The sequence below is a fragment of the Corythoichthys intestinalis genome, chromosome 6 (genome assembly GCF_030265065.1).
Source record: "Corythoichthys intestinalis isolate RoL2023-P3 chromosome 6, ASM3026506v1, whole genome shotgun sequence".
Lineage (NCBI taxonomy): Eukaryota > Metazoa > Chordata > Actinopteri > Syngnathiformes > Syngnathidae > Corythoichthys > Corythoichthys intestinalis.
In genome coordinates, this window is record NC_080400.1 from 18,405,352 (window position 1) to 18,421,260 (window position 15,909).

At 39.8% G+C, this 15,909-nt stretch overlaps 1 protein-coding gene across 4 annotated transcripts in view; it reads right to left on the reverse strand.

Moving 5' to 3' along the window:
- Positions 1-5,175: 5,175 nt before the first annotated feature.
- The window catches only part of slc8a2b (solute carrier family 8 member 2b), a 166,147-nt gene continuing 155,413 nt past the window's right edge, over positions 5,176-15,909 (reverse strand). For all 4 annotated transcript variants that reach the window (XM_057838246.1, XM_057838250.1, XM_057838247.1 and 1 more), the window contains 2 exons: positions 12,695-12,967; positions 5,176-10,899 (listed from right to left, as the gene is read on the reverse strand). In XM_057838246.1, the coding sequence (XP_057694229.1) occupies positions 10,523-10,899; positions 12,695-12,967 (650 nt within the window). In that variant the 3' untranslated portion in view covers positions 5,176-10,522. The remainder of the gene's footprint in view (positions 10,900-12,694; positions 12,968-15,909) is intronic.

A 15,909-nucleotide genomic window follows, 5' to 3' on the forward strand; every position in this document is an offset into this window, starting at 1 on the left:
TCACCTTGAAAACAACAGAGCAGGCTTTTATTTTAACAGTTTGTCCAAGACAACAACATTGTAGACATTAATGTTCATGTCACTTGCGATTTTAAATTACCCATCATTGAACGGTAGTCAAAAGGGAACTGACCCTATAAGAAACACCCGTAGGTGTCCTTCACATGCTGCTAAGAACACATAAAACATGAGGGGTTTGTCATGCAACTGTAGATGTACATGGCGAGAACACACATACTCACACACAGGAGAGAGGAAATAGAGTACAGTATTACATCAACTAGAGAACAGCATAGGTCGCAGCCAAACAAGTTCTGGAAAATTGGAATATTTCGCTGGATGTTGAAAAACAGTTCTTCGCCAGCTCTCAGTTATTTTCTATCCACGTTTATCACTGTTCCTTTACGTAAACATGCTACATAGGTACACTCAAAATAACTCCACCACAAAAGGGAGCCGGATGAGAAACGACAAAAACACTGCATGTGACGGAGACAACCTCACGTCGAAGAAGCTAATAAAAGAAAGGCTGTGTTAGGAATCACAGTGTGTTATTTTATAGTGATGTTTAAATGTGTAGTAAATCTCGATTTGAGCCCTCAATCTATTCCAAAATGCATCTTGAAAAGTAGTCCGTATCCTATGGTTACCTGAAAAGCAATACATCCCACGATGCATTGCGTAAACTGGCTAAAATATACATTTAATATGTAGAGCAACACATCACTCAGATAGATATGTTGTGCTTTGTATTAATTTTGCAAAATACAAATACAGTACGTTGTTGAAAACTATGAACTGTTACATGTATATAATGGGATGTCCAACAGCTAACTTTGATCTAGTATGTTGCATGTTTTTGTTTATTTTGAATTGGAAAAAATAACTCTTTGATTGATGAGTGGACTACTATATTGTATCTTATACAGTGGGGCAAATAAGTATTTAGTCAACCAGCAATTGTGCAAGTTCTCCTACTTGAAAAGATTAGAGAGGCCTGTAATTGTCAACACGGGTAAACCTCAACCATGAGAGACAGAATTTGGAAGAAAAAAAACAGAAAATCACATTGTTTTTTAAAGAATTTATTTCCAAATTAGAGTGGAAAATAAGTATTTGGTCACCTACAAACAAGCAAGATTTCTGGCTGTCAAAGAGGTATAACTTCTTCTAACGAGGTCTAAAGAGGCTTCACTCGTTACCTGTATTAATGGCACCTGTTTTAACTCATTATCGGTATAAAAGACACCTGTCCACAATCTCAGTCAGTCACACTCCAAACGCCACTATGGCCAAGACCAAAGAGCTGTCGAAGGAGACCAGAGACAAAATTGTAGACCTGCACCAGGCTGGGAAGACTGAATCTGCAATAGGTAAAACACTTGGTGTAAAGAAGTCAACTGTGGGAGGAATTATTAGAAAATGGAAGACATACAAGACCACTAATCTCCCTCGATCTGGGGCTCCATGCAAGATCTCAAGAGCAAGACTCAAGACTCTCAAGACTCAAATCCTGCACTGCCAGACGTGTCCCCCTGCTGAAGAAAGTACACGTCCAGACCCGTCTGTGGTTCGCTAGAGACCATTTGGATGATCCAGAAGACGACTGACAGAATGTGTTATGGTCAGATGAAACCAAAATAGAAATTTTTGGTAGAAACACAGGATCTCGTGTTTGGAGGAGAAAGAATATTGAATTGCATCCGACGAACACCATACCCACTGTGAAGCATGGGGGTTTAAACATCATGCTTTGGGGCTGTTTTTCTGCAAAGGGACCAGGAAGACTGATCTGTGTAAGGGAAAGAATGAATGGGGCCATGTATCGAGAGATTTTGAGTGAAAATCTCCTTCCATCAGCAAGGGCATTGAAGATGAGACGTGGCTAGGTCTTTCAGCATGACAATGATCCCAAACACACAGCCAGGGCAACAAAGGAGTGGCTTCGTAAGAAGCATTTCAAGGTCCTGGAGTGGCCTAGCCAGTCTCCAAATCTCAACCACATAGAAAATCTGTGGAGGGAGTTGAAAGTCGTTGTTGCCCAACGACAGCCCCAAAACATCACTGCTCTAGAGGAGATCTGCATGGAGGAATGGGCCAAAATACCAGCAACAGTGTGTGAAAAGCTTGTGAAGAGTTACAGAAAACGTTTGGCCTCTGTTATAACAAAGTATTGAGATGAATGTTTGGTATTGACCAAATAAATATTTTCCACCATCATTTGCAAATAAATTCTTTAAAAATCAAACAATGTGTTTTTCTGGGTTTTTTTTCCACATTACGTCTCTCATGGTTGAGGTTTACCCATGTTGACAATTAAAGGCCTCTCTAATATTTTCAAGTGGGAGAACTTCCACAATTAGTGGTTGACTAAATACTTATTTGCACCACTGTATATAGATATAATTTATTACGCCAGTGGTCCCCAACCTCTTTGTCATCGCGGACCGGTAAAGCTACTACTTCATATTTCTCGTGGACCCGGGGGCGGGTGTAGATAGGACACACAGCAGCAAAAAATGGGAGTGGTGGGGTACACAATGGCTAAAGACAGACCTTGCCACAACCCAAATCCCAAGCACGAATGCATTTATTGTTCATTTTTGCACAAGAAAGACAGCAAACGAAACACGCACAAGGAGGAAGGCGAGATATACCAGTTTCGATGAGAACGTGGTTGAACCACCTTTCAAGCATCCCAATGCTTGGGAAACCTCAACAAAGGACTGATATACACAATGAATCATTTTTTGTGCTGCCATCCGCGTACTGGTATCGCGCTCTGTGAACTGGGCGGGTTATATTTATGTTAGGAATGGGCTGGACACTGATCTGGGAACCCTAAGGTGCAGCTCGCCGCTGGTTCCTGATCACTTTACCCGTGTGCCAGGGGTTTAAACTGGAGATAAATATTTCTCTTGTGGATCGGTAAAGATTGGGTCACAAATCGGCACCAGTCCACAGACCGGTGGTTGGGGACCACTGTATTACACTATTGAAAAATCCAGACATTCTGAAGTAAGTTTGTGAGAATGTGAATGACTCCAAACACAGCCACATTTTCTGTATTGCACATATTGAAACCAAGGACCTGCAGGTGCAGCTTATCATCTTCATTTACTTTACATAAATAAATATATAAATAAATGCTCTTTAACTCAAAACATAATCAGCTCGCTCCATTTGATACACCCATTTATGATACTCTACACTTGAGGCTTGTATCAAAATCTCTATAGTCAGTAACGAAGTCATGTAAACTCTAGTTTGTTTATGTGCACTTAGACAACTCTGAACATGGTTCAAAAGTAAAAAATAAAAATATTCTGTTGTCGCTGCGAGGAAAATATACAAAATTAGCTCTAGAAAGGTTACAAAGTTTGCTTCATTTAGGCAAAATGAATAGAGTGGTTCTCATCTCAGTATGACAGATTGCACTTGTTGCTGGCGACGGGGTGTTGTCACCGTGCAGAAAATTACAGTAAACAATTGTCCGGAGGACTGTGCTGCACTTGTGATGCTTGTACTCTGGGCTCATGTTATGAACTCTTTGCACAAAGCAAGTTTGCATGCATGGCTGTACATCTTGTGTTTTGCACCTGCTTCATTATGAATTTTTTTAGTAGCTTAAACCGTAAGTGTATGTTGATTAGTTTTGGGCTAAAGTATTATTATAGGACTTGTTAGTGGTATGACTGGTTCGTGTTGGTTAGAATCAGAATTCAACAGGACACCGTTTCAAGCAAATGCTGCCACCAGTAACTAGCGGTGAGACAATTTTACAATATATCGAAAAGGTGATGTATCGCGATACTATGTAGCCCAAAAGGTTATCGATATGCTCTCGCTAAGATTCAGTATATCGTTTAAAAAAAAAAAAAAAAAAAAAAAACCTCAGCAGGTTGCTACCAAAATCCTCCGTTAGTGTCTCGGTTAGCTCACTTGACTGCCATTGACGGAGCTAGACTTGCAATTTATTTTGACTGGATTGAACGTCTAGCGCCATCAGTGGCACTGAAATCATTGCATTCACAGCCCGTCTTTTGTGGGCATTTACAGGTCACGTCCTGTTCATTTTAGGGCGTTTCCTGAATACTTGCTGTAGGTTTTGAGTCACTTCTTATTCATTTGAGGACATTCTTTAGTCACTTCCCTTTCAGTTGCCCAAAATCAACAGGAAGTGACCAAAAATCAGCAGGAAATGACGTGAAATGCCCTGAAATTAACTCATTGCATGGCAGTGACTGCCGTGCAACGCGTCCAATCCGTTTGAAGTGTGAGGAAAGGCAGCGTATAAACGGCTTTCACCTTCCCAGTTGAAACGGATTGGACGTCTAATAGCGGTTAACTTATTCCAATTTTACGGCAGAAGGATGAAAATAGCTTGTTTTTCTGTTTATTAGTTGTTTTGTAGAAAATCCTAGAATGACTTCCTGACCCATGTATCGATAATTGTTGTATCGCCTTATCGTGAGATAGTTACCGTGAGCCTTGTATCGCAAATCGTATTGAGGTACCCACAGGTAAATTGGAGTCCTCATCCTACTGTGAAAAACCGTGAAAAAAGTTGCCTCAAAAGACTGTATTACTATGGGGCGCCGTTTGTAAAGCAGCACATGCTGAAAATTACAACATTTTCTCACATTTAGCGCCACACAGTGTTTAAAACGCGGTGTAAATTTTTAGAGTCACTTTTTATTTATTTATTTATTTTTGCACGTTTACATTATTTAGCAACTTAAATATTCATTTTTAAATAAGAAGTTTTGGATCTGATTCTTTAAATCCAGAACTAAATATTTAATTTAAATCTTAAATTTATATCCTATATCCTAAATGCTAAATCTGGAAACGGTTGGAACTAAATATTTAGCTTAATATGCAAATTCACATGACTGGAGACCGGAAGTAACAAAATAAAAGCTGGGACACACGAAATCCTCTTTAAATAGTTTCTCCTAAATATGTATTTTACCTATATATTGTTATTATCACAATGAGTCATGTCTAAGAGCAGACTGCCACCGTTGAGTAGGTTTTATTCATTTTCAAGCAACCTAAACAGACAGTCTGAGCTTCTCCACCAGCTTTTATTTTGTTACTTCTGGTCTCCAGTCATGTAGATTTGCATATTAAGCTAAATATTTAGTTCCGACCGTTTCCTGATTTAACATTTAGGATATAGGATATAAATTTTAACATTTAAATTAAATATTTAGTTCTGGATTTAAAGAATCAGGTCCAAAACTTATTTAAAAATGAATATTTAAGTTGCTAAATAATGTTGTAAAGGTGCAAATAAAAGTGACTCTAAAAATTTCACACTATTTTAAACACTGTGTGGCACTAAATGTGAGAAAATGTTGTCGTAATTTTCCGCATGTGCTGCTTTACAAACGGTGCCCCATATATTACAGATACCTGAATCCAGTGACTAAAAAACAAAACAAAACAAACAAAAAAACCTAATACTAGCACTACAGGTATTAGATCTGATTTACACAGGGAAATGGCAATGCAGCACCTGCTGCTGAAAGGATGTTTACTTGGTCCATGAGATCACATACCGATACAAACATGCCACCCTAGCTCAGCAAGCTGTTGCCCGAAATCAATTTTTCATGAATCCCAAGTGCAGTACAATTACAGAAACCCGATAGAAACTGGCTTTACAAAGACTGGGTGCTTTCATTATTAAGGCATTGTATGGATGGTATGGTAGCACTGAGAAGTGTAGAGGCAAAGATCACACTGCCAAGATGTACACCGTGTCAAAAAATTCCCTGGCTATATATGCCAAATAATCACCCATGCACTACCTAGTAGATAAAGAAATAAGATTTGTGCTGGAGTAGTTACGTACGTCTAGATCAGTGTTTCTCCAAGTCTTTCAGGAATTAGACCATTTCTTCATAAATTAAAACCCGACAACCAACTGCCCGACATGCCTGCTATCAGCTAACAGTTATAGTGGGGCCTTGGAACTTCCAACCCTCAATTTTCTTTACAGGTTTTTTTTTTTTTTACAGTGGCTATGTTCGTACTGCAGGTCTTAATGCACGAATCCGATTTTTTAGTAGTTTTCCGACTCTAGTGAGGCATTAACTTGACGGTCTGAACGGGACAAGTCGCATAGAAGTGGACCATTTCAAATCCGATCTAGGTCACTTTCGTATGTGGTTTAAATCCGATCTGGGCCACATTTTTCCAGAACGTCACGGCGGTCTGAACTGGCAAGTCTCCCAAATCGGAATTCATGCAGCAATTACGTAATCAAAGAGCAGTGTTGGGAATAACACCGTTATAAATAACACCGTTACATCACGGCGTTATTTTTTCAGTAAGGTGGTAATCTAACTAATTTTTTTTTTTCCGCCGTTACAATGCCGTTACCGTTAATGACGGTCAAAAACGGTGCGTTACTTAATCTGAATAAATTGAAGAAACTACCAGCCGTAGCGAGTCTGCTCTGCTCTGTTTATTTGTCATCCAAGACTTGGGGTGTGTTCAGGTTCGAGAATAGCGCACGTGTTTTGTTTTTTTGCTTTTTCTTTGCAAAGATATACCACACAGGACGTGCAGGCACTCTGTTTCTTTAATAGCATGTTTAACTTCAACATTAACACAAACGTACGGCTCTTGGTAGGCCGTGTCTCTAACTCACTCCCGCATCATGTGAGCAAAACAATATTGGCGCCATGTGCACTTTAGAGTGCTTTGGATAATTCTGTATCAGAATATTACAGCACGTACAGTACTTCTTATGACTCCAGGGTGTTTGTCCCTGCTCATTCAATTAGACAATGCTTTCCAAAGGTTGCTAACGTTTCTGTGCTTGCTACACCTGTATGCTAGCCTCCTTCCCATCCCCTACTGTCAGCCAGCAAGAATGCTGCTTCCATCTTGAGGACGGCAGACGCTTTGAGGGTGACGGGAGGAGTAGGGGAACGAGGCTACCTGAATGCACCCCCTGGATAGATGCGATGGAAGTGATTGTGATTGGCTGAGGGTTAGAGTCATGTGTCATGGCAAGCCAATCAGAGCCGGTGTTTTCACACACAAACCGGAACAGCACGTGCGGCAAACACACACACGCAAAACAGATGCAGAGGGGAGGGATATGATGGCTGAGCATTCAGAGGAAAATTTGTCCTTTACGAGGTGGAGAAGTCAAAATACTTGAAGTACAGTATGCTATGTCTCTTTGACCAGTTGTCTCAGGTTGTGAGAGTTAGATTTAATTTTTTAAAGTCACTTTATATTGTTTACTGCTGATTGTTATTTTATTATATTGTTTACTGTTTATTTTTGTTGCACTTCAAGTGTAGGATAAATCTGTTGCTGGTGAGGTGCAATAAATATTACAAGGTTCTATAAAACAACTACCTGTCTGTTCTTCTCTATTCAACTGACTCGAATACTGCTCAGAAAATTTCAAATTTTTTGACATACAATAACTTCTTTTTAAAGTAACGGAAATAGTTACTTTCCCTAGTAACTAGTTACCTTTACTATAGAGTAATTCAGTTACTAACTCAATTACTTTTTGGAAGAAGTAGTGAGTAACTAACTAATTACGTTTTTAAAGTAACGTGCCCAACACTGTCAAAGAGCGAGAGAGACGGCGCGCTACGGTAGTGGTGCAGCTGTCCGTTAGCGCCTAGCTTGCCTTGAACACGGCTTTTGGGGAAGGGTCGGGCTTGGCAACAGTCATTAAAAAAAAAAAAAAAAGCTTGAGGATAAGCCTGAGAATGATCGGTTTTCTCTCTGCTCTATGTGAGCAATATTTCAAGATTGCTTACACGGCCGAGAGTTGGGGCAAACTCCCCAAATGTGTGTGTGACATGCACGTACAGTGCGTGTTTGCTATCGATCCACAGAAGCCTAAACAGGGATTATTTATATCTGTTATTTGTGTCCTCTTTCTGCGAATCAAAACATAATTGCCCTGGCATGACGAATGACAGCCAGCATGTGTAGTAATTTGTTTTGATGCTTCTGCGCATGAGGGTCTTCTTGCTCAGCGCGTGCCGGACTGCAAATTAGTGTGCATGCGTAGTACTTGAACGTTCTCAATGGAGAAAAGCAGTCTGAACGGGCATGCCAAAAAAACAGATATGACAAAAAATCGAACTTGTGCATTAAGACCTGCAGTATGAACGTAGCCAGTGATCCCTCAATCATTACTGTAGTAGTTTCATATCAGATATGTACACGATGCTTTGCAGTCTGAAGAGCTAAGATTTGACTTTCTGTGATATTACTCTATGCTGGACGGCGCATTTGTTGCCACAGCAACCTGTCAGGTGTGTCAATAATTTGGCCCAGTCTGAACAGGCCCAGATCTGATTTGAACACTTGATAGAAATAGTGTGACCAGTCAGCCCTAAAAATCAGATGTGAGGAGTAATCCTATTGGAATCAGATGTGCGATTTGTTACTGTTCAAACCACAAAAGCTGGATGGGCTAAATATTGGATTTTGGCTGCCAGTCTCAACAAGGCCTAAATTACCCATGAACCGCAACCACTCAGAATAATTTTGGGAAGGCCACCACTGACAACACTTTGAGAAACATTAGTCTAGAAACCTTAGCTAAAACACATGTAAAAACACAAAATGATAGCTGTTTTCACAGTGTGATTCTACTTCCACAAATGAGGTGATGTTGCCGCACCTGTCTAAAAACAAAACAAAAACAAATCCTCATCCCTGTCCCAGGGTGGATATGGCTATCATGGAAAGTTCGAAACCGTGCAGGATGACGGCCAAGCCTAGAGCGACAATTGATTCCTCCTGAGAAGTTCACTGGGCGGGGAGGAGGGTCTGTCTCATTCTGGATATGTACAGCAGTTCTATTTAAAAGTGCCTTCCTTCCGATGTGTCCTTTAATCCGTGTAAACACTTAACAAAGTCATTGTAAACATTCCACTCCGTTTTGCCTCTGCCAATGGATTTTTTCGTCCATACCAGCTTCCTTTGCATTCATGTTACATTCATTGACGTCCAAACACTTCCTTTTGCTCTCTGATTTGCTCGCTGACACGTTATACATGCAGAAATGTCATATGTGTGTCTATGTTTTTGTGTGTTTATCAAAAAGCCCTCTCGAGCAGTGGCTCTCACACTCAGGGTCCTGGTACCCAGGTGTCCACGAGCTGTAGTTCAGGGTCCACAAAATGAGTTGCAATAAAGTTGATTTGATCAAAAAAATATAGGGCCGTGTATCGAATAAGACAAAACTATGAAGCCAGGCCAATTAAAAGATCATATTTGATATTGACGAATCATAATATACAGTATTTCTGTCTGTTTGTCCAGCTTTATTCAGAGACGATGAATTGCATGAATTGCGATAAGGAAGAACGAGATTATATTTCTTAAGCAATTGGTGAAGAAATGGCTTTAAATTGAGTGAAAGAATGATAAAATCAGACAAAAATAATTGTGTCTGTCTCAACTACCAGGCGTCACCAGCACTACAGGAACCAACTGGTCCCTTTCGATTGCACTAATAGTCATAACACAACTGATGTCTTTGCACATGTAATTTTTTTCACTCCAAAGACAAAAAAATGTATGCATAAAGGACTGAAGTCTTTTTTTTTTTCAATTGGATATTTGACAATAAAATTTTCAGATTTTCTTTTTTTAATGTAGGAGCCAAATTTAGATACAGCAGTGCTTCGAGATACAAAATGATTTTGTTCCAAGGTGGCTTTCTTATCAGGAATTTTTCGTTAAATGCGTTTTCACATTTTGTAAATCGACTAATTCATTCCAAGCATTATGTTAAATTTGCTGTCATGTCCTCTGATTGACTGCCTTTATTCATAATGCTTTGTCGACCCCTAGTGGCGCTTATGTGTAACTAGTTTGCTAGGCTCACTCTACAGATGTTATCACATTACTACAGGAGGTCAAGGCAAACACTGAGTGCTAAAAGACGACTTCAGCAGCCCTTGTTTGCTATTTCATCTCGCTGTTTGTGTCTTTAAAAATTATTTTGTTTCATATACTGTATATGGGCATTGTGTTACACATTTTTATATTTAATTTGTTTGCATTCATAGTCAAACAAAGCTACATTATTACAATGCTGCGAGCAGGAACTGTCTATTACAGTACATCATTACTTTCGTATGATGAACATTTTTCATAATATGAAGCAAAAAAGCTTTTCTCAAAACGAATTTTTTCGTTTATCGAAACTTTGGTATCCAGAGGTACCAATGTATTATGAGAGTCAAGTTGTCTTTTTGTAAATTTTACTTGATATGACTCGGTAAACTAGAATAATGGATTAACATGTATTATGAATTTATCCTCGAAAAATGCAATCTTCCTGTGAGATTAGGGTGTCTTGGCCTAACAAAATACATGTCACTCCTACTGCGTCTGGGCAATTATGTTTGATGCATGTTGAATTGCTCTCTGTAAGGGGTTCCTGGACCAACAATGTTTGAGAACCCCTGCTCTACACCTGGCCAGCATGTTAACGTGTACTGTATCCATCTCCTGTTTAGAAGCCCGGTATGTGGCAGTAGGCTTCCAGGCTGGAGAAGAGAATGTAAAGAAACCACAGGCCCAGGAAGAGCAGGCTGGTGAGAACGCGGGACAATCGAGAGCCCCCCAGCTCGCCACCGATGGAAGGTCGGCGTCGGAACAGCAGCACGGCCATGCAGACGAATGCGAAGATGGTGAAGAGAGTCACAGAGAAGGCTAGTGAACCCGGTTTCACCATAAACCTTTTCCCCTTGATCTTCCAGTAGATGGCAGCCACCGACCATGCCACGCCGATCCCCAAAAAGACGTTGACGGCGTTGCTGCCTGTTACATTGCCCACGGAGGCGTCGGCGTGCTGGTCCTGGACGGCTGCAACTTTGCTGGCGAACGTGTCTGTGTGGGAAACATAACAAGAAAGTCAAGTAAATACGGTATACAGTATATAAACTTCAATTAAAATGAGGGGTTAGAATTTCTGTCAAAAGTTTTTTTTTCTTAAATATGTTGCTTAGATGGCAGCATACTCTTATGTTGCTCAAAAATCTGTATGGAGCAATCGTATTCTAACGGCGCGTTCACGGATGTTTAGATTACCCACTGCCATACCATCTCAAATACTGGCTTTTGACCTTTGTTCTGATGACAATTTGGATAGTCCTTTACCTCTTTGGCCTGGCATATATAACGACCATGATATATAAGAACAATTCTACAGATTCTCTAAAACGTCTGACGATATTATGAACAGTAGATAACGAAATCCCTATATGACTTAAACTTTTGATCATTTACTCATGCAGTTGCTCACAAAGTGATGAACCTTGCCTCATCATCGTTTGGAAACAACAGAGCCTTTCAGGAATGCATCTTTTCTACATGATATTTCCAAAGGGTGTCTGATGTATGGAAACGTATTGCTGCCACCCCCCCCAAAAAAGTCCAGTATTTAATTTTTACATGATAGTTATCACTTTTGTACTTGATATCATGTAATTATCATGTAATAATATGAAATGCATGAAATTGCACGTTAAATTCCATCTGAGTGTACGAACACTTATTCTAACACCATCCACGGTGCTTAGTAACTTAAAATCTCAACACAAGAATGAAATAAAATCTAATCAAATTGTTAGCCATTCTGCAGTTTTCTCTTTCAGAATTTTAAAGTGATACATTTTCATGTTTTTAAATGATAATTATCTGTTTTTACACAAAAATAATTACTTTTTACATGATAATTATCACGTTTTTACATAATTATCGCGATGGTATTATGCAAAAGCGTGAAAACTATTTTTTACATGATAGTTTTCATGTTTTTACATGAAAATGATCACTTTTTACATGGTAGTCATCATGTTTTTACATGATTATCATGTTTTTACATGAAAATGATCAAATATTTATCTGATGATTATCATGTTTTTACATGAGAATGATCAAGTTTCTACATGATAATATCACGTACAAAAAAATCTTTTTTTCCCGGCCATTTAAAATGAATGGAAAATTTGGACGTGCATAGCCGTCAATGGCACGGACGTACATGGCCTGAAAAAAGATCCCACATACAAAAAAACCCCCACATACCAAAATCAATTTTGCCATATACCAAAAAAATGCCACATGCCCCCCAAAAAATCTCACATGCCAAAATCCATTTTGCCACATACCGAAAAATGCCACATGCCCCAAAAAATGTCACAAGCCAAAATACATTTTGCCACATACAAAAAAAAAAATAAAAAATAAAGCCACATCCCCGAAAAATGCCACATGCTAAAATCCATTATGCCCCCTTCCCAAAAAATGCCATATGCCAAAATCCAAATCCATTTTGCCACATACCAAAAACCACTTTTCGTTCTCGGCCCTGCTGAAATTTTGAGTGGCAGTAATACGCTCCGGTACAGATGAGCATTACTTAAGTTTTTTTTGTTGTTGTTGTTGTTGTTTTTTTTGCTCTTTACACAACTCTGGGAAAATTAAAAGCATCAAATTCCGAAACAACAAATATTTGAAGAACAACCCTAAAAAAGTTCAACAGTTTGAAACATCAATTTTCTTGCAGTGTTTTGATTTGATATCAGTTGAAAAAAGTTTGAAATTCCTTATTTAGTAGTTGATGAAATCAAAACACATCAATTTAGAAGTAACATGTCACTGTCAAATTTAATTCACTAACCAGGAATGGAAGTTCCCAGAGCCACGAAGACAACGGCGGTCACTGAGTCTCGCAGTCCCACTGTGCAGCCAAAGTGCGATGCCAGGTCCCCAATAATGGCGGTAAGCAGGCCGATGACGCTGATGGAGACCATGAAGCAGGCCCAACCGTTCCAGTACTCTGTGGGCGGCACGCAGGCAAACAGAACCTTCCAGAAGACGGTGAGGAAGTGCATCACATAGTCGTAGCAGGAGGGCAGATGTTCCTCGCGGCCTTCTTCCTCGTCGTCGTCACCTAAAACGGAGAAGAAGCAGCTAAGAAACCTTACGTGTGGTTTTTAGGACTTTTCTCAACCACCAGATTAGAGTTGTCCCGATCATGTATTGTTGCCCTAGAGTTCGAGTCCGAGTCACCTGATTTTGACGATCTGGTGATACCGGGTACCGAGCGGATGCCCTGGCAATTTTTTAATTCATTTAATTTCGAAACATTTTTTGTTTGTTTCTTTTGATACTGTCATTGCCCATGTTGATTATTTTATTCCTTTGTAGCCATTAAGAAAAATCTGTTTCCACTCGATTCCAATCTTCTAAAAATGTTGCACAGTACAAAAAAATACATTTTTTTGTTTTTTTTTTGAGGAAAACCTTGTACATCTGATTTTGTTGTTTTGTAGCCCTTAAATAAAACCCTTTTCTGTACGGAATCATATTCCGATCTTCTAACAATGATGTGATCAGGCTCGATTTCCAAACACGCAATCTGATCGGGAAAAACCCTTATCCTTATACAGTGGGGCAAATAAGTATTTAGTCAACCACTAATTGTGCAAGTTCTCCCACTTGAAAATATTAAAGAGGCCTGTAATTGTCAACATGGGTAAACCTCAACCATGAGAGACAGAATGTGAAAAAAAAAACAGAAAATCACATTGTTTGGTATTTAAAGAATTTATTTACAAATAATGGTGGAGAATAAGTATTTGGTCATACCAAAACTTCATCTCAATACTTCGTTATGTACCCTTTGTTGGAAATAACGGAGGCCAAATGTTTTCTGTAACTCTTCACAAGCTTTTCACACACTGTTGCTGATATTTTGGCCCATTCCTCCATGCAGATCTCCTCTAGAGCAGTGATGTTTTGGGGCTGTCGTTGGGCAACACAGACTTTCAACTCCCTCCACAGATTTTCTCTAGGGTTGAGATCTGGAGACTGGCTAGGCCACTCCAGGACCTTGAAATGCTTCTTACAAAGCCACTCCTTTGTTGCCCTGGCTGTGTGTTTGGGATCATTGTCATGCTGAAAGACCCAGCCACGTCTCATCTTCAATGCCCTTGCTGATGGGAGGAGATTTTCACTTAAAATCTCTCAATAAATGGCCACCATTCATTCTTTCCTTTACACAGATCAGTCGTCCTGGTCCCTTTGCAGAAAACAGCCCCAAAGCATGATGTTTCCACCCGCATGCTTCACAGTGGGTATGGTGTTCTTCGGATGCAATTCATTATTCCTTCTCCTCCAAACACTACAACCTGTGTTTCTACCAAAAAGTTCTATTTTGGTTTCATCTGACCATAACACATTCTCCCAGTCTTCTTCTGGATCATCCAAATGCTCTCTAGTGAAAATGTCGAAATGTCAAATTTCTGGGTTTAAGAAACCCTAAAAAAAAATCAAAAAGTAAAGATGAGGTAGTCAGTAACAATTACTTTTTTAGACCAAGCAGAAGGAAAAATAATGGTATCACTTAATTTTGATGATGAACATCCTCCAAGACTAGTGATTCCATAATTTTTGCCAAGGGTTGTGCTCGACTTGGAATAAATTCTCAACGTTTAGATAAGTCATTTTTAGATCTTTTCTTCAGATTATCAAAATTAGTTTTCTTGGAGTCCGTGGTTAAAACAACATGAACGTGCGGCGCATGACCAGAGGCGTCGTGTCCCATTAGGCAAACCAGGCAATTGCCTAGGGCCCCCAGCCAGCAGGGGCCCCCAGAGGGCCAACAGATTTAGCACACACAGCTTTACTGCACTATCGCAGCGACAAGCGTAGGGAGTGTTTCAAAACCATGGAATCATTTGGCAGATTATCCAACGATTCTGTTATCAAACCCAATCAGCACTAACCATATCGCGTAGATTATACATGTGTAAGAAAGTCCAAACAGCTATTAATACCACATGATTGTTTAAAGAGTGACTCACCAAGTACTCTCTGGAAAATCCTTGCCGAGTTGTTTTGCGATGATTTTCACAGGCCAACCCATTATTCATGTGACTACTTAAAGATATGGTGATTTTTCCCAAAAAGTCTATTAATGGGTCTATCGTATTCCCCGTCGAATACTCTATAAGAAAAATATAACATATATGCATCTAAAATAATCCTAAACAATTTAGCAATTTTAATACTCCTTTTAGCAAGGTTCCTTGGGTTTGCGTACGTTCCCATAGAAACCATTCCTGTTATTGTCCTACGCCACAAGCGCTGCGTATTCTGGGAGCGAGAATAGGCGTAAGGTGCGCATTTCGAGCAGAGGACGGCCACCTGTTAAAATGTGTGCGTCAATGAACGAATGTAAGTGCTTAGTTTTCGCCACTTTTAGGGCCAAGAGTGCACACTCGCAGCCCCCCACCTTTGAGTTCAGTATACTGCGCGTGTACGTATGTGTGTCACGTGACTCATAGTGAGAGTGGGCGGCGATCTGGCCTTTTTTTAATTGGCAAAATGAAGAGAAGTTATCCTTCTGGAAGTGAGAAAAGAAAGAAAAAAAAACAGAAGAGGAGAAAAGGAAGCAAGACAGCAGTGTGTGTACTATGTTACTGTAGTTTTACGTCCTAATGTAGTCGAAGCACTGCAGACTAGTACTAGAAGTAGTATTTATATGTCCTAAACCAATTAACTGCCTTGACTTGTTGAAACTAGCTTGTTAGCGTTTGCTAACAGCATTGCAGCATGTTAGCGTTTCTTCATACATAAAGATGTTACCTAGAACATAAAATCAGTGTTTAGAATTAACATACACACACATTTCATCTGGGATTTTTTTCAGAAGGTGTCAGTCTCCCCCAGGGCAGCTGTGGTTACAATAGAAGCTTACATCCACTGAGTGTGGAGTGAATGAATAATGCAATGTGGGGTCGGGGGGGGGGGGGTGGGGGGGGGGCACTTTGAGTGTCCTAAAAAGCGCTGTATGGGAGCGAGGCGTTATTAGACTTATTAAATATGCTA